The 24,837-nt window shown below is 53.2% G+C and overlaps 1 protein-coding gene across 2 annotated transcripts in view; it reads right to left on the reverse strand.

Annotated features, from left to right (window-relative positions):
* Nucleotides 1-24,303, reverse strand: part of Coro2b (coronin 2B) — a 113,234-nt gene extending 88,931 nt beyond the window's left edge. The window contains exon 1 of one of the 2 annotated variants that reach the window (XM_085844693.1): nucleotides 24,284-24,303. Coding sequence is in view for 1 of the 2 variants with exons in the window: in XM_021171628.3 (XP_021027287.2) it covers nucleotides 22,994-23,008 (15 nt within the window). In the remaining variant the exon portion in view is untranslated. Of the gene's footprint in view, nucleotides 1-22,993; nucleotides 23,589-24,283 lie in introns of those variants that run through there. The other variant, XM_021171628.3, reaches the window with a different exon arrangement.
* Between the last annotated feature and the right edge of the window lie 534 nt (nucleotides 24,304-24,837).

Raw genomic sequence — 24,837 nt, forward strand, 5'->3', positions numbered from 1 at the left:
GGATGATGCTGGGCAGCTGGGAGTTTGGACTTTGTCTCTCTATTGAGAAATGTCTTTAAAGTGGCTTAATAGTTTCCTGACTATCAAGATTATAAATGCATGGTATAGAATGCAGTCAGCGCGGCGGTAGCCAGACAGAACAAAAGCACCGTGGGCCCTCCTTTCTCTCCTTGGAGTCTGAAGGTGGGGGTTTCCGGTGTTGGAATACTAGGCTGAAACTTTGGGCTGAATTTGTCAGGAAGTGAGGAGGTTGTTTTAAATCACAGTTTATGCCTAGGGAGAACCTGATCCTGCCAGAGTTCCCAGGAAGACTTGCACAGTCTAGCCATGTGGAGATCTCAACCTCTTCCTTAGTGTGAAATCCCACAGAGGACCAGCAAGGCTCCCTCAGGGATGACTACTGAGCATCTCTGCCTTCACCAGTTAGGTGTCTGCCTCTCCTTGGGCATGGTGCAGTCCTCAGACAGAAGCTTGATCCATCCCTGGTGAGGAGATAGTTTGATGCTGGACAGGCCACGGAGAGCCAAGCCTAGTTCCTGACCTTAGAGGCTAGCACTGAACAGAGATCACAAGACATTCTGAGCAATGCTGAGGCCCTGTAACTGGGAGTTCTGGAGTAATGACCTTGAGCAGACACAGTAAAGGGGAGAGGGGATAGCTCAGACCACCGAAGTGTTCGCCAAGCCCGTGTCAGGTGCTTTGCACATGTAAATCACACTGACCGATGGATCGCAACACTTCTGCCTATGGAAGACTACTATTGTTCCCCACCTTACAGATGAGGAAACTGAGGGCTCACAGCTTGTCCAGGACCTCAGAGCAGAAGGATAGAGAGGGAGAGGATTGGAACATGTTGTACCTCTCACCCTACAGCCTGGCTCTCATTCTGAATCTAGGATGAGACCAGTGATCCTGACGATATGTCTGCCCCTCCTTATTCTGTCGGCCCTGACCTCCCTCCCATTCCAGGCTAACATCAGTGTGCGACAGCTGCATACAGAACATCACGGGTTCAATGGCTTAAGCAATGGCCATGTCATTTCTCAGAAGTACAAGACCAAGGTCTGGGAAGGCTGGTTCCTGGTGAAGTCTCTCTTTCTGGCTTGCAGACCACAGCCTTCTTGGTATATCTTCAAGTGACCTTTCCTCCCCCTCACCCCCGTACCCTCTGCACCCCACTTATGACATCAGTCCTGCCTAAAGCCTTAACTCCCTGAGTGCTCTCAACCTCATCTGATCTTGGATGCTAAGCAAGGACAGGCCTGGTTAGAACTCGGATGGGTGGACAGCAGTTCCCTTGGGGTAGGGTTCTACTTCATCATATCACTCAGCCCAATTTCCTCATCCAGTGACCATCTCCCAATGCATCGGGGGTTAGACTATGAAGTGGGGAGCACACCGACCAGCTCATTCTGACCAGCTCAGTCAGCAGCACCCTAACTCTGTCCCCTACAAACCTACACTCCCTGACATCAGCGTGTGACCTTGTACCGAGATACGTGCTGTGAGAGTGGCTTAGTCAGCAGAGTGATTGCCTCACAAGCAGAAGGACCCATCCCCATCTCCAGAACTCACAGGAAGCAGGCATGAGTACACAAGTGTGTAAGGCCAGCAGAAGAGAGGCAGAGACAACACACGCCACTGGAGCTTGCCCAACAGCCATCCTAGCCTAACTGGTGAGCCCCAGGCCAGTGAGAGATTCTGTCTCAAAGGAGGCTGTGCTCTTGAGGATGACACCTGAGACTGTCCTCTGGCTTCCACATGTACACACACACAGGTACATGTATGTGTCACCCCCATGCACACCATTCACACACGGACAAACACATCACATTTTTTTTTTTTCGAGACAGGGTTTCTCTGTGTAGCCTAGCTGTCCTGGAACTCACTTTGTAGACCAGGCTGGCCTCGAACTCAGAAATCCACCTGCCTCTGCTCCCAAATGCTGGGATTAAAGACATGCACCATCATTGCCCGGCTACACCACATTTTTTAAAGCCCCGCCCCCCCCCCCCATCCCAGTGCCACCCACAAGCATGACTCTTTCTTTCTCACTAGATCATGGTGGTTTGGAGTTTCCAAGTCACGTTCATCTGCTCATGCCTTTACGCATGCACTTCATTCATTCATTCATTCATTCAGCCTAGCAACTGTTGCGTGAACAGCTTCTCTCCCAGCCGCACATGTGCTCACCCTGCAGGTGCACAGTGTCGAGCGAGCATCCTAGCGCAGCATGCCCACTGCAGACCTCTCAGGGGACTCCTTAAGCACCAAGAGCTTTCAGACACACTTTTGCTCAGAGTTGGGGCAGAATTGTTGATTCCAGGTGGCTGCTGTTTCTAGACAAAGGATTGCAAACCACCCAGCCGAGAAAAGGACACAGATGCCAAGGAGAGATGGGCTTAGTGTGTGCTGTTGACAATCAGCACAGACAGACCCAGAGCCTGAGAAGAAACAGGCATGTTTCTGTGAAATGTGGCCACCAGGAAACAGGCAGGCAGTGCCTCTCGGGGGTTCTCCAGCAGGGGACCTACGGTACAGACTTCATGCAGCTCATGGGGCCTCCTACCCTGCCCAATATACCCTGTACCTGCCGTGCCAGCCAAGCTGTCAAAGCCCTGGGAACATCTAATCGTAATCCCCTCCATTCCTTCCACAGCACTGAGCAGACAAGAAAGCTTGGCTTTTTTCAGAGTTACACAGCTCGGGCTGGCCTAGAACTTGAGACCTTCCTGGCTCAGGTGCCCAAGTGCTGGGATTTTAGGCCTGTGCCACCATGTCCCATTGATTCTGTTTTCATCCTGAAAACATTTACAACTTATCGAGGATCTTCTGAAACATAAACTTGGAGTCGGGCATGGCACACACATCTATAGGCTGAGGCAGACGGATTGCAAGTTCCAGGTCAGCTGAGACTCTGTCTTAGAAACATGAAACAAAAGCAAGCCCCCAAATGTAGTATGACTCCTTGGGTCGCATCACTAAGCAGTTCCCTTGTCCCTGTGCTTAGCATCAAGTGCATGGTCTCTACAAGTGGGAATTCAAGGGCCTAGCAGGCCTGAGCCCTGACCAAATACAAGGAGGTGCTGACTGCAGTCAGCTTTTCTGCGTGCTTCAGAGCCTTGCTCCTCTCTGCAGGGCCTTTGCATGTAAGGCTGTTTTCACAGCCTCTGTCTACTGGTCACTCACCCTTGCCTTTGGTAAGACTGCCACCAGTGTCACTGCCTGAAGCAAATTTCCTCTCCTCTGCTGCCCCGCCCCACCCTGACCACCTCCCGTTCATCCTAGCATCCCTCACTGTCCCATGTGGTTGCCCCAGCAGCCTCCCTCCCATGCTGCCCTTGACTGTAACTTTGTTGGCCGCCACATGAATGTTTTATCCCCAGTGCCTTATAACAGGCAACACTCAGAGGATGCAGGATGGATGGGGTCCAGGACAAGCAGGTCCCCAATCTGTGAGTTCCCACCACATGCCACCCCACTTGCCAACAGCCCCCAAGGCCAGGGCAGCAAAGTCACTTTGGATGCAGCCAGAGCTGATGCAGGCTTGGTGCAGGGGCAGGGTGGACGCTTAGGAGGGATGGAGACCCAGGGAGGGGGGGTGGGGCCGGGGAGGATGCACAGCCACAGAGCCTCTGTTGCCTGCATTGGATTTCTGGCTGCTCTGCTGGCTAGCTGCCCCCACACCTGCATGCCACTTTGTTCCTCTTGATGGAAGCACAACACCCCAGGAGTGCCACTGCCCCAAAGGGTAGTTGGGAGGTGTCCAGTCCCTTTTAATTAAAAATCAACCAGCCAGCATCCTCCTCGGTCACTCCTCTCCTCTCTTCCTAGAAACCCACAGTCAGCAGGGCAGGGAGGGGGAGGGGTGGCGGCAGAGGAGAAATGGCTGGATCTGCACACACACACACACACACACACACACACACACACACACACCTGCTCCATCTCCTCCCATACCCACCCACACCCTGCTGCCACCAGGCTGACGTCACTGGGGCTTCCTTCATCTTCCCTCCTTCTCTAGAGCCCTGGTTTTAGGACAGCTTCCCCTGGAGACCTGTCATAACCACCATAAGAGGCGGCAGGGTCTGGTAGAGTTCCCAGTACCCACATAAATAGACATGCCCCAGGCTTAGGAAAAAGGGATTACTAACAAACCCTTTCTCCAGTTGAACAAGCCCTGGGGTGGGGGGAAGAGGTTAGCAGGGAGTGGGGGACGAGACCCACCCACACTGAAGGAGCTGTCATCCCACAGCAAAGAAGTAGCATGTCCTTTGTGAGGTGCCAGCCTGGGACTAGGCTGCAAAAGGGCCCTTTGGAGCATGAATTAGCCAAGTATCATTCTAGAAGCAGGAGTTGCAGTCAACCCAAGGGAGCTTCCTGGAGGAGGTGCTAAAGAGCCAAGGTACAACACTCATGTTAGGAAAAAAGTTGCAAAAAAAATTTAGTATGTAGGCCCTTAGAATGTGAAGTGCTGTGTGTGTGTGTGCATGTATGTGTGGACACATGCATGTGTGTGCATGCATGCACTCATATACATGTTGCACAAGTGCATGACATACATGTGCAAATATATGCATGTATACATGCATGCTTGTGTGCCATGTGTCTGAATATGAATGTGCATTTTATATGAGAAGGTGTTCATTTGTCTGTGGGTTGAAGAAATCCTCGGCAGTAGCTGTGAGGTCAACTAGAACATTCTTCCTTCCACGCAGTACAAGGTCATACCATGGGCCACAAGGTCATACAATGAGCCACTTGCACTTTTCCTCTGTGTCCTCTACCCAGCTGTGTGTCCCTTCTCAAGGGGGAGGAGCTATCTCAGAAGCAGAGACAGCAAAAGCAGTTTACACACTTAGACAGGCAAGGGACCCCCACCCCCAGCCAGTCTCCAAGGACTTAGTTCATTAGGACACATCCTCGGTTGCCATGGAGACCCGGGGCCCCCCAGAGCTTGGCTAATAGTCTCTGAATTCACTCAGGCCTGGAGCACAATTAGACAAGATGGGTTTTTGAATCAAGGCATTACGAGACCCGGATGTCCAGAAGGGCATATGGCAGTCTCCTAGGGGAGGGTTGAGCCTAGGAGGGGACACTGTAGTCACAGGGTCACCAGGGCCTGTCACTCTAGGATGGAGAACCGACTTGTCCTGGGGAGCAATTCTCTAAAATTGACCCAGGGCAGCCCTGCCTCAGTCTAGGTAAGAAGGGGGGTGAAGAATGAACCCCCAATTTATTCTAGATGCTTCTGTCCCTGAAACAAGGGAGAGGCTGTCATCTGTACTCTCTAGAAGATGTGCCAACCAGTGAGCCTCATGTGACTGAATCTACGCTGCACACAGAGGAGATGAGCTGTCTATCTTGAGCAAAATACAGGTACATCATGCAATAGTTTCAAATTCAGTGGTTCTCAACCTGTGGGTGGTGACCTCTTTGGAGGTCACCCAAAGGGTTTGAATAGCCCTTTCACAGGGGTCGCCTAAGACCATCAGAAAATACATTATGATTCATAACAATAGCAAAATTAGTTATGAAGAAGCAACAAGAGTAATGCTATGGTTGGGGGTCATCACCACATGAGGAACTGGAATGAGGACGGTCAAGAGCCACTGTTTTAATTGAACATGCACAGCACCAGGCATAGAGGGAGCACGCCCTGCTGCACCCCTATCTTGCTGCCGCAGGCCTCAGGGCTCTCACTCTGTGGCAGTCAGACTGAGATGCATTCTGATACATCCATCTCATCCTGGCAGGGACCTGCGGCCAGAGTGCATGTTGACTGGGCTGTAAGGGATAAGATCAGGAAGTTTCTCAGGTGCAAAAGGGGGCAGAGATGGTCAGCCTGAGTTTGAGGCGAACAAGCAGAACAGAGGGTGATCTCAACAGAAGTTAAAGAAGTGTGCAGCGGCCAGAGACGGGAGCACCCAACATCCAGGTAAGTGGTTTGGTCAGAAGGATGCTGGCGGGCAGGTCCCTCATCTACTTCCTGTTCCAGATAGGCCCTCCCTGGCGAACCTACAACATGGCCTCCCTGACTTCAGTCCTCAAAAGAAACCACAGATCCCAGCAACCCTCATCAGAACAGGAGTCCTGCAAAAGCTCCTCTTGAGCCTCACTCATCTCCACACAGACTGAGCCCAGCAGGGAGGAGCGAAGGGGAAGGGCAGAAATGCCAGCGCTGGTCCAAATGGAGGACTGGGCCCTTGGCAGAGGAGGGAAGGAGCTGTATAAAGGGGCTGTAGGACAGGAAGTGCCCGAGTCACCAGGTGCTCACCTCTCTAGGATACTTACCTCCTGGTGGCTTCTGGAAGGTGGAACTTTCTACTATCAGAGGAGTAGGCTGGTATGCCAAGCCTGCAGCACCCCAGCCCTCATGCCTGCCCCCTGGCCGGTTTGCACCTGGTGTAAGGCCCACCACCACCAGGGCTCTGAAACTGGCCAGCTGCCCCCCACACCCCCCAGGCATCGAAAGCTGTGTATCTATCACACTGTGCTGATTGGGAATGGGGAACAGGGATGGGCACAGAACCGCAGCTGGACTTTTGCCCGAGCCCTTTTCTTTCTGTCCTGGTTTACCACAGTCACTCGGGTGACAGCCCCGCGCTCCATGGCAACAGGAGGGCTTGTTTGGTAGAGCGATCCCCTTTTCTTTCCTTTTGTGCTGGGAGGAGAGTGGTCATCAGAAGGCTTTATTGGCTAAAAGCAGGACTTTTGAGAGAGGCAAACATGACAAGACATGTGACAGAATCCAGAGCCACCTCAGTCTGCCATGTGACCTTGGCGGTGTTACCTAATCCCTATAAGCCTCAGTGTGCCCCTCCGCAAAATAGGTGCAGGCTGCAGGCAGGATGCTGGGAAACCCGGGTGGAAGACTCCATGTAGGCTAGGGCAAGGTGGGAAGTGAGGGAACCCCAATGCTTCGCACTCTGTCCCCAGCTTTCCTGTTAGATTTAAACTTCACAGCATCTCTACCACCTAAACCAGGCCAGCCCAGAAAAGCTGTGCCCCAAAGGCAGCAAAGCGTCAAGCCACTTTGTCCTGTCTCCTCTGCTTGACTGAAAAGTCTGTGACATAAGAGCTCTTTGCTTTACTCAACCAGAGCTCCAATTACCCACGGGGGGGGGGGTGGGGGGGGGGAGGCGGGGGGGGGGGAGAGAGAGAGAGAGAGAGAGAGAGAGAGAGAGCCAATCAATGCTGGGAGACAAGGAAGTGCAACCCTGAGGATGTCCGGAGCCTTCCTTAGTGCAGGCAGTGCAACAGGAACACATGACCCGGTTTGAAGAATCCTCAAGAGAGGAGAGGTGGTGGCAGGCGAAGCTACTGACCGGCTCTATGGGCCACAGGTCAGCAAACCTGGGCAACTGATGCAGGGATCCCTCTACAGTAATGCCCAGCCCCCAAATGTTCGGGATGCCCTGCATGCCATTCGGCAGCAGCGTTCTTAGTCCCGCTCTGTCAGCAACGTTCATGCATCTCTTTCCACAGCTCTCTGCCCTGGCTTGGACCCTCATAGCTCAACATGGCTGCTGGGCTCAGGCCCCGGCCTTATCTTCCTCCCTGCAGCTCCCAGTCAGTCAGTAGCTAGAGGCAGAGAGTGCTTTTTCCTCTGCCTCCCTTCTGACCTGTGGCTGGGACAAAGGGCCCCTTCCTCCTTTACCTAGGCCTTAATGTCTGTGGCAGGCCAGGTCTCCCCAGCCTTCCAGCCGGCCACTCTGAGCCAGCGTCTTCAGAATCCTCCATGCTCCACCCTTCTCTTCCTTCCACTCTTACCGAGGCTGCTCCGTCACGCCGGCCCTTGCCTGGCTGGGTATTTCTTAATGTCATTCACTTCCAACTGATGGGATGTTTATTTGTGCTCTGCGCAGGCTCCCCACCCTCCCGGGACGGTCCTAAGGGCAGGGAGCTCTTCTGTTTTGATCAGAGTGTAGATGTGTCCCACTTTTCTAGAACATTTGCTGGCCCAACACACCCTTAGTGAGAGACGCTGAGGACTCCAAGGAGCTGGGCTGTATCCTCTCTCTTCCCTGCTGTGCACTGATGCACAGCTGAACAGGCCACTCCCCAGACCTGGTCAACACCAACCTCCCATCTTCCCAGCCCCCACAGCTCCTCAGTCACATGCATTCATACTCAAGCATGTGTCCCCCTTCCCAGGACCTGAGCAGACTTCCTGAGTCCCGCTCAGCCCTCATTCACATACCTTCTTCTGTTTGTTTGCCTGTCCACTTCCCAAAACAGAGTTCTGCTTCCTTAAAAGCTAGACAAATCTGTTCTATCCTTGTCCTCTGAGCCAGAGTGATGGGTGGCATACAGCAGGTGCTTACTGGTTGTAGATTTGTGTATAGCCTTGATTGCTCGAAGGAAATTAACTGTGATTAGGGATTAAAATCTATCCTGGGACCAGGGACAGCAGGCTAGTCATGGGTCTGAGAATAGGATGTCAGTCCAGGAGGGTCCCAGAGACATCTCGTGCCGTTCCCCAGGGCTAGCAGAGGCAGCTCCGCCCCCTCTCGTGAGTGGCAGCTGTGCTGACCACTATCCAGCTTGGCATGGAGCCCCAGGCTTGCACATCTGAAGATTCGCCTGTCCCACTGTAGGTACAAATTGCTACCTTACTCCTTGGTGCCTGCAACTCCCAGGGGAAGTAAACCGGACACCGAATCTCCTTCCTGGGAGGAAATCCTGCCAGCATTCTCAGGACAAGGGACATTAAGGCCTAGCTAAAGGAGGAAGGGGCCCTTTGTCCCAGCCACTGAGGCAGGGTAGGGCCTGTATCAAGCAGGCACACCTTCTGCTCTGAACCCATAGGCTCACCTGGGCCGTGGACTTCCCAGTCAGCCATTTCCCCAGCTTTAAACCTTGCACCATGCAACCATTCTTCCACATGCCTGACCACACCAGACCCTCTGAACGCTCTCAAGGAGCAGACAGTCCTGGGTTGATAACCCCTTCCTTTCAAAATTGGAATTAAAGGCCCAGTGAGGTTAGACAAGTTGCCCAGGGTCACACAGCATGGCAGAGGCAGATCTCATCATAGGAGGCAGGCTGAGATTCCAGTTACTATTTGAAGTTCAGGAAAGGCTCTCCAGAGCCTGGATGGAGTCAGGAAGGATGAGAGGACCCCCTGGTCTCTTCAGCATTCTCTCTCCTTCCTCCAGATGCTGAGGCTCCGCCCGGCTTAAAACCCAGACGAAGCCTGCCCTGCCCGAAACTGCTCACCAGAAGCTGACTTTCCCTGTGGCTTCTGCCCTGGAGGATATGTTCAATAAACAGAGCTACTTTCTCATCTTCCTGTAAACATTTCAGGCAACACAAACAAACAGATATGATTTTGATCTGCTGCGGCTAACTCAGAAACAGGGCGTCACTTCCATGAAGAACTTCCCACCCCCCCAGCTCTGCAGAGCCCCCAGGGCTGTGGGGGACAGGGGATGGCAGGAAACTGCCCTTCCTGCTGAGGCTGCTCATGGGGGTGGGGCATAACCTGCAGTGAGCTGGAGTCCAGAGTTCTGTCCCTGTCAGAGGCACTCCTAACCACCACCCATCCAGGAGGACTAGTCGGCTGCTCAGTGTCTGCTCTGTCCTTACTGCCCAAGACTGTACTTCAGGGAGGTCAGGTACCCCCACTGAAAAGCACCATCCGCAGAGTAGGCTCTGTCTGGAGAGCCAAAGTCCCCAGGAGTGGCCCCCACCAGCCCCTTTCGTTTATTTATTCCAATGTTTGTAGGGCACATTGTTCTTGGATCTGGAATATTCGGTGGCTCCTGTTGCCAACGGGATTCTGGTTTTCAAATGGTTATTTCCTATGCTGCCATCCAGCCCCACCCAGCATCCCAAACACAGGACTCGCTCCAGCATCCTAGAAGCCTAGATCCTCCTTTTTCTCCCAGTGCTCAGAAGTGTCACTGTCACCACCAACTAACCTCCCTTGGTCACTGTCCTCCAGTGCCTCGCCCTTCTCCCCTCCTCCCTGTGGCTCTCAGTCTCAATCGCCCAGGAACCACTCCTAGGGTGTGTTCCTTCATCTCACTGTCCCTGGGAGAGCCAACTGCAATGCCTGTGTTATCAGCTATCTAAGGGCCAGAACCAGACCTGGGTGTTCCAGAAGGGATCTCTAAGAAACACACTGCCACCTAGGACAGCTCCCTGAGCATCTCAGTGCTCTTTAGAAATGCCAAGAGCCGACCAACTACAGAACTGATTACAAAACTCGGAACAACATTTAGACGGTCATGGGTCACGGAAGAATAGCGAATCATGCCACATCCAGAGTTCAGGTCCACAAGCCAGCCCCAGAAACAGGAAGTCAGACCTGGCCAGGTGAGCCCCAGCTGAGTTTGCACTTCCAAAGTTCTAGTGCAGACCCCAGGCCTGGTCCCCTACCCCCATACCTGGGCTGTCTGTAACACAAAGCACCATCCCAGAGTAGGCGGTTTTATGGGAGCCAGGGAACATTTTGCATCTGTTTATGCTTTCACATATATGTAAAATATATGTAGTATGACCTACTGCACAAACCCTGGGTGTGCAGAAATGGAGCAGTGGATGCTTACGCACACACATTCACTCCTGTAACCACTACCACTCTAGAAGGTTCTTATGTATGACCTCACACTCTCGGGTACCGCTGAGAACGAGATAGGATTTCATCAGAGAAGAGCTCTGCTGATGAATGAAAGAGACAGAGGGCACAGCCAGGCAAGGCCCTGGCTGGGAGGACCCCTCACCATATAGCATGGGCACCAGGCTACCCTAAGATGCAGCAACAAGCCCAGGCAATGGGACACATGTGCAACTGGACTTGAACGCTGCCCTTCTATGGGAAGTCTCTTGAGGTCCTCCCAGAACGAGGATGAGAAGGATAAGGGTGTGCTCGGTGGAGGACACACTCACAAAGAGAGGCAGGCTGCTGGGTCTGGGAACTCAGGGCAGGGAGGAAGATAAACAAAGGCCACATCAGGACAGCCGCAGGGCTCAGTCACTCCTGAACCCAGTCGCACCAGGAGATATTATCCTGAGACAGATGAGTCCTGGAGGGGGTGGGGGGCAACCCAAGGTCACACAGGAAGTGAGGGCAGGATTCAGGCAAGGACCTCTGGGTCCCACACGGCCTTGTTACTGTGCCCTGGCCATGTCTTCCTGGAAGGAGATGGGCCTTACCCAGCTTCCGCTGTATCTGAAGTCTAGGATGAAGGGCAGAACAGTGTCATGAAGTGGCCTGCTGGGTGCTACCCTTAGGAAACAGGGAAGGTGCCGGGTGTGTCTGCTTCTTCTCTGTCTCCAGGGCAACACAGGTGGAGGCAGGCTCTCCAAAAGTGCACACAGGGCCATGGCTCACTTCACTTCTGTAAGGCTCAGCATCCAGAGTCCCATGGCTCCTCCCAGCCTCTCCGCTGTGACTCAACCTCCCTGCTTAACTCCAGGAGCTTCCAGCTCTTGTGTGACCCACACTGAACTAAATGTGTGCCCCTCCCCACTGTGGCTCACACTCCTCCTTCTGGAATGGCTTTCTTGCCCCTCATCTATCCTCACCTGAGCATCCTAAAGACAGAGCCAGTCCCACCCCACCCCCCAGACACTGTCCTAGCCCACTCCTCAGAGCACCACAGCTCTGAGCAGGTATCTCTATCGCTGACCTCTGTGCCTTGCCTGGCATCCCCTTCCCCAGCTCCCCTGCATCCACTTGTCCTTCTGAGAGGCCTGCTCTCCCCACAGAGACACAATGCTGTGGTTTAACCCTGTGTGCATCCCCAAGGGCAGCTGGAAGCTTAGCTCACAAATCTTCATAGTCGTGCCTCTCTGTGTTTGCACCGGGGCTGGGGCAGGAAGGCGGCCAGTGCAGAGCAGGCCAGAGAAGCTGGCTGTGCCTCTTCTCTTCAGACCTGCTCAATCGTGGACCCCAGAGCTCACCCTGCTCCCTTCAAGAACCTCTTCTGACTGTTCAGTCCTTGGGGGCTTCATTCTGAAGACCAGGCCCAGAAAATGTCAACTGCTGAAAGGTTACCCCTCCAAGGGACTTACACCAGCTAAAGGCCCAGAGGGGCCTGGGGATGTCACTCAGTTGGTAGAGAGCTTGCCTAGGATGAACAAGGTTCTGGGTTTGATCCCAGCGTTGCACTTCGACAAAAACAAGAAATTACTGCACGTCAGCGCACAGGTACAGTCCCAGGGCTGGGGAGGCAAGGGCAGGAGGATTGGGAGTTCAAGGTTACCCCAGGGATATGAAGTAAATTCAAGGCTAATCTGGGCTTCTTAGCCCTGCTTTAAAACAACAACTAAAGGTCTCAAAGGGGCTGGACTCTAAAGCGAGCCTAAGCTGGAGGCTTGAAAAGGCACATCAAGAAAAGAAAGGCCAGGGTCCCATTTACTGTCTATCATCCACAGCCTGGCCAGTGCGTTCATAGTTTGGTGCCTGGAGACTCAGTTTCCCCAACTGAAAAATGTGGGTCACAGCAGAGTTTTGGTGTGCATGAAGTAGGGGTCGGGCCATGCCATGCACAGTGGAGGGGCAGGCCTCTGAGAACCTTCCTTCCCACTCCTTTACTGAAAGCCAAGGCCCACACAGTCCCAGCTCCATGCTGCTCCAGCAAGATGGTCCTCCCTGGCCCCACGGCTTTGTTTACTGCTCCTGAGTACCCATTCCTTCCCCTCCCCCATCTTCCCTTTCTCTCCCTCAGGCCAGAGTTTCAGCCATAACTTGGCTGAGAATCTCCTCAGGCTGGTGATAGGGGCTGGCCAGAGGAAAGCTCTTAGCAACCCAGGCTCCCAACTCAGGGCCTCAATGAATAAAGGAGGGAGGGCTGGCCAGAGCCCAGCATGCCAGGAAGAGGTTTCCAACAGGGACTGCAGAGGCCACAGTGGCAGCCTGGCAGGCCTCCATAATCCCAGGCTGCTGGTGGAGAAGAGATCAGAGATTGCTCCTCCTATCTCTGCCACGGTTGGACCAGGCCTCGAAGCACACACGGTACTCTTGGCTGGTCCCCTGGGGAACCACCCCTCTCCACTCAGGGGCCCCTTCCAATTGGGGCTGAGCTCTCTAAGTCTTCCCAAGATTCCAGAACTTTCCACCCTCAACCTTTAAATCAGCCCTGGAACTGCTAGTATCAGGCCAGTACCAGAAGCTGGGAAGCCCCCGCTTGACTGCACCTCACTAATGGGGGGACAGGAATTCCCATCCCAAAGAGCGATGTCCTTCCCAGACCCTCTCAGCCAGATCTTCTGGGTCTCTATTGGTTCCTTGGCAAACAGGGGCTGTGGGGGCAGGGCACATCCCTACACATCTTCAGTGCTCCTCTGGCTCCTGCAGGTCCTGAGAACTGAGACTGGCAGCAGCATCTGGCCGGTATCTTAGGTTTGCTCACGCCTTGTTCCAGAGATCCTCATACACCCTTGCTAAAGTGCTTGGCCCTTCAACAGATGTCGTGGGAGGAATAAGCCTGGAGCCTCTCTGCAGGCTCACAGTTAAGTCCAGGAGCCAGAGAACAGACCCGGAAATCATCAGCATGCGGCCGGGGATGTAGCCCAGTGGGTAGAGTACTGTCCTAGGCCACAAAGACTTGGGGTTCAGTTCTCAGCACTGTGTAAGCCAGGAATGGGAGTGGATGCCTGTAATCCTGACATTCAGGAGTTAGAGGCAGAAGAACCAAGAGTCTACAGTCATTATCAGCTACATATCAGTTTGAGGCTGAGCCTGAAACCATGTTAAAAAAAGATCAGTAGCACATACAATCACACATGTTGGGCTCTACCTGCTGGCTGGGATGCCGGGTATCCCCAAGCTCCAAGGACAGAGAAATCACTGTGCCCTAGGATCCTGGAAGAAAGGGCTAGCTCAGATCTCAAAGTAACCTCAATCTATAGTAACTTGGTTCTGTTCTCAGAAATCATAAAGACTGTGATCGGAAGGTAGACACAGGATCTCTAGAAGACAGGTAGAAGACAACGAAGTTATCAAGATGACCTCTCAGGTCTGCAGAACCCCCTTTCCCCACAAGCCCGACTTTCACTGGGGATTTCTGCAAAGAAGCCTTTCATGTGGTTGGCGGAGCAGCGTGATCAGAGCCCTCTGGAGTGCTTCCATCTCCGCCCATCTTTACCAATCCTGCCAGCTTCTGGATCCCAAAGCCATGAGTTCAGAAAGAAATTCCAGGCATTTAATTGGCTTGTTAGGGTTAAGCTTGTTAAGCTAGCAAGGGTATTCCTTCTCAGGAACCCCAAGGCAAAGCAGGCTGGCGCCCTAGTGTTCATGGTGTATCCTAGCAAGGTTCATTCCTGTTCAGGTTACCAATGGTGACCTGTACTGATGGGCAGGACTGATGGGTAGCATCAGGCTCTGGGACTGTGTGGGACCCCCTGCCCCTTCTGTGAGGTGCCATATCTGGGTTTCAGTGCTTTATCTAGCTAAATTTTAAAATCAAAGCAGCATACGTGTATGTGTGTGTGTGAGTGTGTATGTGTGTGTGTGTGTGTGCACGCGCATGCACGTCAGGTGTCTTCCTCAGTTGATCTCCACCTTCTTTTCTGAGATGGTCTCTCACCAAGCCTGAAGCTCACCAATTAGGCTAGTCTGGCTGGCCAGCAAGCTTCAGATCTTCCTGCCTCTGTCTGTCCAGCCCCAGGATTATAGCACATGTAGCCACACCTGACTTTTAACTTGGGTTTTTGACGTCCCAGCTCAGGTGTTCATGCTTACACAAATACCTCACTGATGGAGCCATCTCTCCACAGACCCAAAGACCACAGTTGTTTCCCAGGCATACTGTGCACCCCAAGCATACTGAAGCGGCACAAATCGACCAAAGGGGGAGAAAGAACAGCAACTTCTCATCTGTACGGAGCAGGAACAGAGGCTGTTTGGAAGAGCTTCCTTTCCGCCCACAGACTATGAATCAATTCTGGTCGGGACTGCAGTAGGGGAACATGAGCTAGTTATTGAATGAGACTGCACAGCTCTGCAGACAGCGAGATACTGGCACGGGTGGGGAAGCAGACACAAAGAGACCACACAGATCATCTCCTATGGCATCTACGAAGCACCCAATGTCCATATGACTTCCATGTTTACAGTGAGAGGGGATGTTGTAAGAGAACAGGTGCTCAGAGATGCTCGGGGACCCAGCCCAACAGTGTACAGGCAAAGAACAGAACAAAGACAAGGCCTGAACCTTCTGTCTTCAGCTCTCTCCTCTGGCTATGCTCTGGGCTTTGTTGACTTGCCTGACAGTAGTTAGACCAAAGGCTCTGGAGTCAGGCTGAGCCGAGAGGGGAAGACTTGCTGTGCACCCTTAGCTAGCTCTCTTCCTTCACTCGCCTCAGTTTCTGAGACTGTGGGATTTCCCATAGTCACGGGCCCCAGAGGTTTCCATAAAGATTGATACACTAATAATGTAATAAATAAACTACTTTTTTGCAGTGCTAGGGATAGAACCTAGGCCCTGTCATTGCTGGGCAAGTAAGTGCTCTATCAGTGAGCCACACTCTCAGCCCCTCTTAAAATACTTATAGTGTGGGTGGGGGTGATAATTCAGTCTGTAAGATGCTTGCCTTGGAAGCATAAAGACTTGGGTTGGACCTCAGCGTGGAGGCATACTGCAATCTCAGGCCTCAGAAGGCAGACTGGGAGGGGCACTGGGCCTTGCTGGCCAGACAAGTCTCTGAATCAGTGGGTTCCAGGCCAGTCCTACATGTGCACTCTCTCTGTCTTTTCCTTTCTATCTCTTTGTTTCTCTGTCTGTCTTCTTCTCTGTCTGTCTCTGTCTCTCTGTCTCTCTCTCTCTCTCTCTCACACATACACATATACACACGCATACACACACACACACACAGATGATACATTCTAAGCATTTGGAAGTATTAGCTACCTCTCTTGCTGTTGCCCTTGAAAATGGGACTCTACACCCGTGAGTGAGAGGCTGAGAGCCTCTTCCTAACTCAGCAGCCCTTAAGAGCAAATGAAAGGGACATGCAGGACTCGTACCATTCCTAAACATCAAATGTTGCTGTGGGGCTCACAGTTTCGGGGAGCTTGACCCTATGAACCAGGCTTCCCTGGAGTTAGCCCTGAGCACAGGTTCCCTGGAACCCTCCTCAGTGGGGATGTGTTTTTCCCTTTGTCTCTGTGCGGCCAGAGCACCTGGGGTGTGGGCCCTTGTCCTCACAGGCCCCCTTGCATGTAAGCCTGGGGCATGCGTGCTATGTTTTTTTAGCTCCTCCCTTCTCGATGCTCCAGCTGTGCTAATGCCCAGCTGTGGGGCAACGGCCTTCAAACACCTGTATACAGTTCCCCATGGGAGCACTTAAAGTCCGAGGCCCAACCTAGATAGTAAGAAAAGCCCCAGGACCTCAAATTGCCATGCCTGAGCTCGCTGGAGATGGAAGGCAGGCATCTCTCTGCCAGAGCCAGCTTGCCTTTTCCCAGAGCTCATCTGGAAACAAATGACCTCACTGTGCAGCCTGGGGCCAGAGTGACCACTGCCCTCCTAGAAGTCCAGGAAAGCTCTGGGGACAGGCCAGGGTGACTGACCGTGCCATGTTCACTTCCCTTAGCCAGGTTGGGGTCATTCTCCCTTTGCCGACTCTCGGACCAGGGGAGGGAAGGAAGCCACGGTTAGGAGGCCCACATCCAGGTCAGCCTTCACTCTGCCCGACTGCACTACCTTCCGCAGGGCACTTGGATTCTTCAGAGCATCCTGCATCATGGCATCCGGGGCATTAAATGAGAAGATACCCACATTCCACATTCCTCCTTGTGGTATGCAGGCAAAATCCCCATGGGCTTTGGAGTTCAATTCCAGACATTTGCACATCCTGATCTCTCACTGTGCCTCTTGATCACTCCTAGGTGACCCCTGTTTCACCTGTTACCTCCTCTCCATCCTTAACACACCTCAAGTCACTTCCTGACCCGTCAGGGGTCAGCCCCTACTAGAAGGATCAAGGCAGAATGGAGGCTGGTCCAGGCCTCTGAAGCTGCTGATTTGACAGGATACTAGTTGATTTCCTTCCTTCTTGCTGTATTAAAACTCACTGCCAGGTAAGTGTGGTAAGTACTTCATACCAACAGGCTCCTCCAGAGCTAGCAATAATCCCTATAAATGTTCCTGTTATCAATCCCAACTACTAGACGGGGAAGCACATACAGAGAGATTAGGCAGCTTGCCTAAGAACACAGAGCAAGTAAATGAGAGCAAGCTATCTTATCTGATCTCAAGACCTGCCTTCTGCCATGGGCGCCTTCCTTCACCAGGAACTAGAAGAGAAGCCTGCTTCTGGATTGGTTTGAACCAGAGTCTTCCATTTCGCAGTGTCAGGGGGATGGAGGTGAGTCTGCAGGTGTCACTTGCTGTTATAACCAGCCTGGCACATTGTCCGAGTAGCCTCCTGTCAGACACCATGTGCTGGACAAGACGTCTTTTGTCCTTAGAACAGACGATACATTCACCTCCCAGTTCTGCAAGGTACACACTTTTTCCCACCGTGGTGACCGCTAGGTGGCGCACGCCTTTAATCCCAGCACTTGGGAGGCAGAGGCAGGTGGATTTCTGAGTCAGAGGCCAGCCTGATCTACAGAGTGAGTTCCAGGACAGCCTCAAAAAAACCAAAAAAAAAAAAAAAAAAAAAAAAAAGATGGCAACTAGGAAGAGGAGATTGGAAAGGCTGAGTTTCCAAGTCAGAATCGGGGCTTGCATTCGCCTCTGACCCACATCAGCTCTGTGACTAGGGTGTGGTGACCTCTCCACCCACAAGGCTCTGTTTACTCATCCTTAAACCAAGAGGGCTCTCCAGGGTGCAGATGGCCTAAGGATTCAGGGCTGTGGCTCAAGCACGCACTCTGTAAATTGAGTCCCCAGCAAACCCCCGCAGCCCCCAGTGCTTCCTTAATTAATTAGAAGGAAGGACCAGGCCAGAAACTGATTACAAAGTCCCTCCAGGGGCCCCTGCAGGGGTGAGGGGAAGAAGGAAGAACCAGTGGCAGCTCCCCCTCCCCCACTCTTTCATGCCCCCAAGCAGCTGGTGCCACTCCAGACTCACAAAGGGAGGCTCATTCTAAACAGCGCCTTCTCATGTGGCAGCCACTGGCTTTGCATCTGCCCTGCCCTGGCAGGGCCTGCCTGCCTTGTGCCAGCTGCTCCCAGCTGCCCTGGCTGCAGGCTACTCTGGAGCTGGGGCCTGGGTCCCCAGAGGCCACCTAGTAAGCTCAGGGCAGTGTAGCTACTCTACAGAAGAGGGAAGGAGCAGGGCCAGGCACACAGGGAGTCCACACATTGCCTCATCTCCTGGACCGCCTAACAGCTCTGAGAGCCAGGCAGATGCAAATCAGTCACTGGCTGCCCTTGTGCCAGGAGGCGAGACTCTGCTGGCAGTGGTGGCTCCAGCGGTGTTGGCTGCGGCTGTGTCTGCCCAAGAGCCATGGAAAAACTCACTCCAACCCTGAGCCTCCAGGCCCGAAGCTGCCAGGCCAGGGGTTCTGCCAGCAGCTGGGCTCCTAACTGGCAAGTTCTGCACTACTTTACAGTCCTTCCCAGACGATTCTAAGAGTGACCACTGGTGCCAAGGGGTGAGGTCTCCCATGAGAGGGCCTCTGGGCCCAACAGTAACAAAGGACTAAGGATGTCTCTAGAAAATGAGCTTACGGGGCTGGAGAGATGGCTCAGAGGTTAAGAGCACTGACTGCTCTTCCAGAGGTCCTGAGTTCAATTCCCAGCAACCACGTGGTGGTTCACAACCATCTGTGATGGGATCTGATGCCCTCTTCTGGTGTGTCTGTCTGAAGACAGCTACAGTGTACTCATATACATAAAATAAATTTAAAAAAAAAAAAAAGAAAATGAGCTTACTATCCTATGGCAGAGATGGGAAGGAAGACAGGAAGAAGGAAGGAGCCTGCATCTATTGAGTGCTTACAGCATGCAGGCAGGAAGGAGCCTGCATCTATTAAGTGTTTACAGCATGCAGGCAGGACTGACTGCTGACGGCCATCTGCGCAGCCTTGAGTTCTAACTTGGGACTCTGTCTCATCTCTTCCATCCCTGCTCCTCTAAGGTCCTGGAGGGCATGGACACACAGACACTCACAACACAACACACACACACACACATACCATGAGGAGGTGATCCAGCAGAGGGGAATCCAGATCCCAGCAGCACAGACAGGGAAGCTGAACAATACTGTTCAGGCTGCCTGAGTTCCCTTTGAGGAGTAACTCCACCAGGAGGGAGGCCATTCAGAATCTCAAAGACTGGCTTTCAGCCCTCCAGCTCCAGACTGACCAATGGCTGGAGCAGGTCATGACCTGTGCTCCCAGGATCTCGGGTCCCTCATTTTCCAAGGAAAAGCATAGGATGTTTGACGTCGTCGCTAACATTCTGCTCTCCACTGGTGGCTCCCCGATGCCCAGGAGGCATCTGATCTTTGCCAAACACTGTTTCCTGGCCAGGGCCATGAGGTCCACAGCTCCTTTCCCTTTCAACGGGAACCAGGTGCTCCTGTAAGCGGGCTGAGGCTGTGATTAAGGCAGGAGGCAGACAGCTGGCCTACAAAGAAGCCCAGAGACATGGCGACAATGTCACCCCCTTTCCTGGAGTCACTGTTCAGATAGGAGGTGGCTGCCATAGAGGGTCACCTCTGCCCACACACTCACCCCTAGGTGCTCCTCATGTTCAACTGGTTCCTGCCACTCGGGGTACACTGTGATCTCCAAGTTAGCCTCAGAGCCTGAAAAGCTCACTACTTCACCCAGTGGTTCCCAACCTTCCTAATGCTATGATCCTTTAGTCTGGTTCCTTGTGTTGTGGTTGACCCTCACTCAGCCATACAATTATTTCCGGTACTACTTCATAACTGTAATTTTGCTACTGTTAGGAATCGTAATGTTATGAGGAATCTGTTATGAGTCTCCAGAGGGGCCACCACACATAAGCTGAGAACCACTGCTCTAACTCAACACAGCATAAAGGAGAATAGACAAGCCCAGCTGGTATAAGGGACCTCTTTCTAGACCTACAAGTCCCACCGCTCCTAGGCCTACAAGCCCTACCCGTAATCATATCTCAATCAAGAGGCAGGCAAGAGATCTGCATACCGCTTCCATACCGTCTGGACTTTTCTTCCAGTTTATGAACTTGTACTTTGAGCGCACACAGTTCTGATTCCTTTTACGCTCTGATCTACCTGATAGCGGTTCAGGTGTTGGGAGGTAGGGAAGCAACATCAGCACTGGAGGGTCAGGGACTGGATCCAGATAGAACACCAGGAAGGGCAGGCATGAGAACTGAGCATGAAAGCGGTCTGGAGTGCTTGTCACCAGGAAGTAGCTCTGGGCTTTCCTAGAGGACTAGTTTTGTAGAAGAAGAGGCTGAGGCGTGGCCTTGACCAGGTATTTCCAGGCTGGGAAGCTGCATCTGGTCTTTCCCTCCACTGTCCCCCAACCCCTTCCATAAAGGAATTAGGATTGCTTGGCAAAACACATTCAATAGAGATGCATGCATATCGTAAGAAAGGTGTCCTAATATGTCACCAGTGACAGCATGGCTGTGTGGCTGTTGACACTTAGGGCAGATGTCCCTTCACAGCTTCCAAGGCATTTGTGGCTCCCTGAGGAATGGGTTGGGAAACAATGAAAGGCAGGGTGGTCAGTGGGAAACTGGGACTCAGCTCCAGCTGATCCTCTAGCAACTTCCTGTCTGCTTTGTCGTCTTTATTTTGTGTAAGTCCCTCTGAGAGCTCAGAGCCTGTGACCTCCACCAAGCACTGGCCCAGAGGATTCTGTCAGGGGACACAGAGGGACACCATGACTCGACCTCTGGAGCAAGATGACTAGAGGTTCATCACTAGTCACTCTGTCCCCTACCGTGACTCCATCTCCCACATTCTTTGTGGGTTCTCCTTTTTAGTCTGTAACAGGACCACCCCCCAGATCACAGTCCCCAAGTATACCTTGTTAGAAGGTATGAGAAGACATGGCTCATTGGAACCAACTCTTGCCCAAAGTCTGAGGAGAGAAATGACTGGTCTAAGGTCACACAGCCAGTTGGTGGCCAGCCTAGGACACCTAGAGGCCATATCTTCTAACTCTTGGGGCAATGGAAGAGCCTTGTTCAGTAGGGACTCCCTGTGCCGTACAGGAATGGGGTTGTGCCATACAGGCCTGGTGTAGAGAGAAGACAGGGTTAAAGTGGGGATTTTATTTAATCCTCTGATCTGGCTTAAGCCAAAGCCACCTTGGTTTCAGCAGGAGACAAGAGACACACACGGAAGGGTTCGTTGGGGGCTGGGCAGGGAGGTGTCAGAGTGTTAGAAAATAATCCTCGTGTACCTAAGGGAAGGTCTGACAGTGGGCTAAGAGGGCCCCACTTCCACCATCTCACCGTCCCTGGCCCCCAGACAGTGTCCCTCTGCTGTGGAAGCCCCACACCCAGTCATTACAGACTGATGGCTCAGCAGGAGACTGAGACAGACTTGAGGGTAAATCCGAAACCTGCCATACTTATATTAGCTATGTGACCTTAGGCAAGTCACCTCACCTCTCTGAATCTCAGCTTTTTCCTCAGTTAAACAGTTTTACATTCAAGGGAGAAAAGTTGTCTGAATCTGTGTGCATAGACAGGAGAGGTTGCGGGGTCAGTCTTTGTAAGGTCATCTTCAGCCTTAACACTTATGCCCCCACCGGGCCCATGAATTGCTCCTCAGCCCCCACCTGCCTGAAGCTTTGGCATTTACAATCTCCATAACAACACATCTCTGCCCAGCTGCATTTATGTTCATTTAAGAGCCCTAAGCACCCTGCCGCTTGATATAGCTAGCTTGACAAAGGCCAGGCACATACGCCCCCAGCCCACAGGTTCTCATTCTCATAAAGCTCCCAAGTCCCAGAACCAAGGGCAATGACAAGGTCTGAAGTGAAGTCCAAGCCGGACTGAGCAAGTCGCTGGGGGTAAGGAGCTTATTAGAAGGATCTAGAATGGACCGCCCAGCCTTTCTGTAAGGCTTTGACCACAGCAGGCTGCCTGGCCTGCTTGGCTTCTACCTCCCCAGCTGTGAGAGTCAGCTGAGCATCTGGGAAAGATGGAGTCTGGCCTAAGGTGTATAGACGGCCAAATCCACGGCTAAGGCCGATGCCAGGGTGTGAGGTCAGCACTCCAACAGAACCTGGGAAGAGTACAGTTCATACTCTTCACTTGTTTTTCCCACCACTACCAAGGCTCATCTTATCCCATTGCAGAAAAGGAAACCTAAGCCCAAAGTAGGCCTAGCCCTTCTCCGTAGAGAGACTCAAATCTGCCTTGGCCCAGGGCTTATCCCACTGCCCCAACGGTCTCTCCTCTTAACTCCATTCTTCCATTGGCAGGGAAGACGTCCCAAAAAAAGTTCTTCAACAAACCCGGGCTCCTGTGACAAGTCCAAGAACCTCTTCCAAACTGGGGTCTGCCAGGATGCCTACCTGATCCTCTCTGTCACACTCCCTGCCCATCCCACCCCGATGCAGTAGAACCTTCCCTGTCTCTGGCAGCCACTCAGGGATCCGGCAGCGCCTCTACAGGGTAGCTTTGGAGTCAGGCCCAGGCTTCTGGAGTAAATGGCAAAGACAGGCAGGTGGGGTTCAGCTCCCTTGTGTGTCTGACTAGCATGGCCAGCCCATCCCTGCATCATCAGCATGGATCCCTCAGTCCTCACGGCGCGTGACACTGAAGGACAGACACCCAGAGCGCCAGCCAGCCCGAAGCAGCTTTCCAGGGGTTAAAATTGCAGCACCTTCCACAAGAGTTAAAAATGCAGTCCCGGGGCGCACAGTGATGTGGTCCACACCGTCCAGGATAGCTACGAAGGAGCATCCCCTCCCGGCATCCCGTAATCCCCTGGGGGGCCGAGCGACTCCTGGGAGCTGGAGCGCGCGCGCGCGCGCGCGATTCCTTCCTAAGCCCCTCAGTCCCTGCCCGGGGGGTTGTAGCACCCACGGGTCCCCAGCGTGGCGACGGTCTGCGCTGCTTACCTTTGTGACAGTCATACAGAAAGCGGGCGGCGGGGCTGGGCGCGGGCGGCGGCAGGCGGCTGGGCCGGGCTGGGGACCGCGCGCTCGGGAGGCCGCTGGCTGATGTCAGCCGCGGCCGAGCATCTATAATAGATGAGGCCGCCGCGCCGCAGGAAGGCGAGGCAGGAAGAAAGGCGGGCGGCGGGCCGCGCGGGGGGCGGGGAGGACCGACCGGGGACTCGCTACAAAGAGGAGGCGGAGGCAGAGGCGGGAGTGCAGTCCGGGCGCCTGACGGTCCCCAGCCCCGCGCGTCCAGGCGCGGCCCCCTCGGGCTCCTGGCACCTGCGGCCGGGGCCGTGGGCGGGGACCCGGCCTTCGGTGCCGCGTTGGCTCCGGGCGCCCGGTGAAGTCACAAGCTGGACGGGCGCGGCGCGCGGCCGGAGATGCCTTCCCAGGGCTGGTCGCCCCCTGGAGGTTCCCAAAGTCCACCCGCTACGGGTCCCGCAGCTGCCACACGAGTTCAGGGTGGCCAGGAGGGCTCGTGGAAGCACTCCTTTGCATCTCAGTGATGAACTCGCCTAAGGCCAATGTGGTCCATGTTACATAGGAAGTGGCAGGACCTGAGTGGAAAGTACTTAGACAGAGGGGCATAGGGCCCAGTTGGCTCTTGGCTCGCCAGACTCGCCCAGAGGCTCTCTGCTTGGTTGCAAGCTTCTTAGAGGTTTCCTTTGCAGATCCTGAGTTCTATAGTTATAGGGACACAGGAGGAGCTCTCTGTAAGAGAGGCAGGACCGACCCTCCTCAAGAGCGTTCACATCACTGGGGAGATGACAGGTGCAGTTGCTCTAGGCAAATCCCAGCCAGGTTACCTGCACCCTGTAGCAGCTGCAGGAATTTCAAGTACAATTGCCTGAATATGGCTACGCGAGTACCTGGGCAAAACCGGTTTGGACAGATAAGGAGCCTCTGCAGCCACGGAGAAGGGAGGAGGGAACGAGGTATTTGGAGCATCTCTCTCTCTCTCCTGGGGTTCTGAAGTGTGCCACCTGCTCTCAGAGTTTCTTCATTGCAGTCTAGTGTGAACACCTGCCCCGGAGGAAGGTGCAGGAACAGGGAGGTAGGATGCCTGCCCCATTCCACAGCTGTATTTCTAGAGCAGCACTACAATCACACAGTGACAACTACTATAAAGTGCTTTGACATAGATCCTGATATTTTTATTTACAGGTTTTTTGTTTTGTTGTATCTTAGTTTTGTTGGGGTTTTTGGGGGGCATCCCTAAGAATGAGCAGATTTGGTGGGGGGACGTACCTGGTCTGACACAGTGACAGCCAGAACTTGTGTCTGTGAGCTACAGAGTTCCTCCACAGCTGCCGCCATCTTTGAACTTCTTCTGTATCTTGGGAGGGGTATAAACACCTGTCAGACTCCAGGGGCCTTGCAGCAACTTTACTAGGTCTCTAGGGAGATCAGATGTAGCTTCAGGCCTCAGGCATTGGCTCTGCGCCAGACCCCTCCTAGGTGTAGTCCTGTGAGGCCTCAAGTCTTTACTGCCTCACCCCCCTTCCCCAGAAATGTCCATTCTCTGAACCCCATCCTTACCTGACATCCAACCACTGTACACTAGTACACTTAGTTCAGAGTCTCTGGGTTGTCTCCACATGGGACAGTATAGCAGGGAGCTAGCTGGCCCCTGGGTATGATTTATCTTCCTGCATGACCCTGTCTCAACAATAACGAAACTAAAGGCAAAGAATGTTTGAGAAAGATACCCATTATGAAATTCTGGCCATCATAAGCATGTACATAGCACACACACACATATATAGACACACACACATACACTGTATCTCAATGATAGGGTG

Source organism: Mus caroli, unplaced genomic scaffold (assembly GCF_978045245.1).
Source record: "Mus caroli unplaced genomic scaffold, Mus_caroli_1 scaffold_11, whole genome shotgun sequence".
Lineage (NCBI taxonomy): Eukaryota > Metazoa > Chordata > Mammalia > Rodentia > Muridae > Mus > Mus caroli.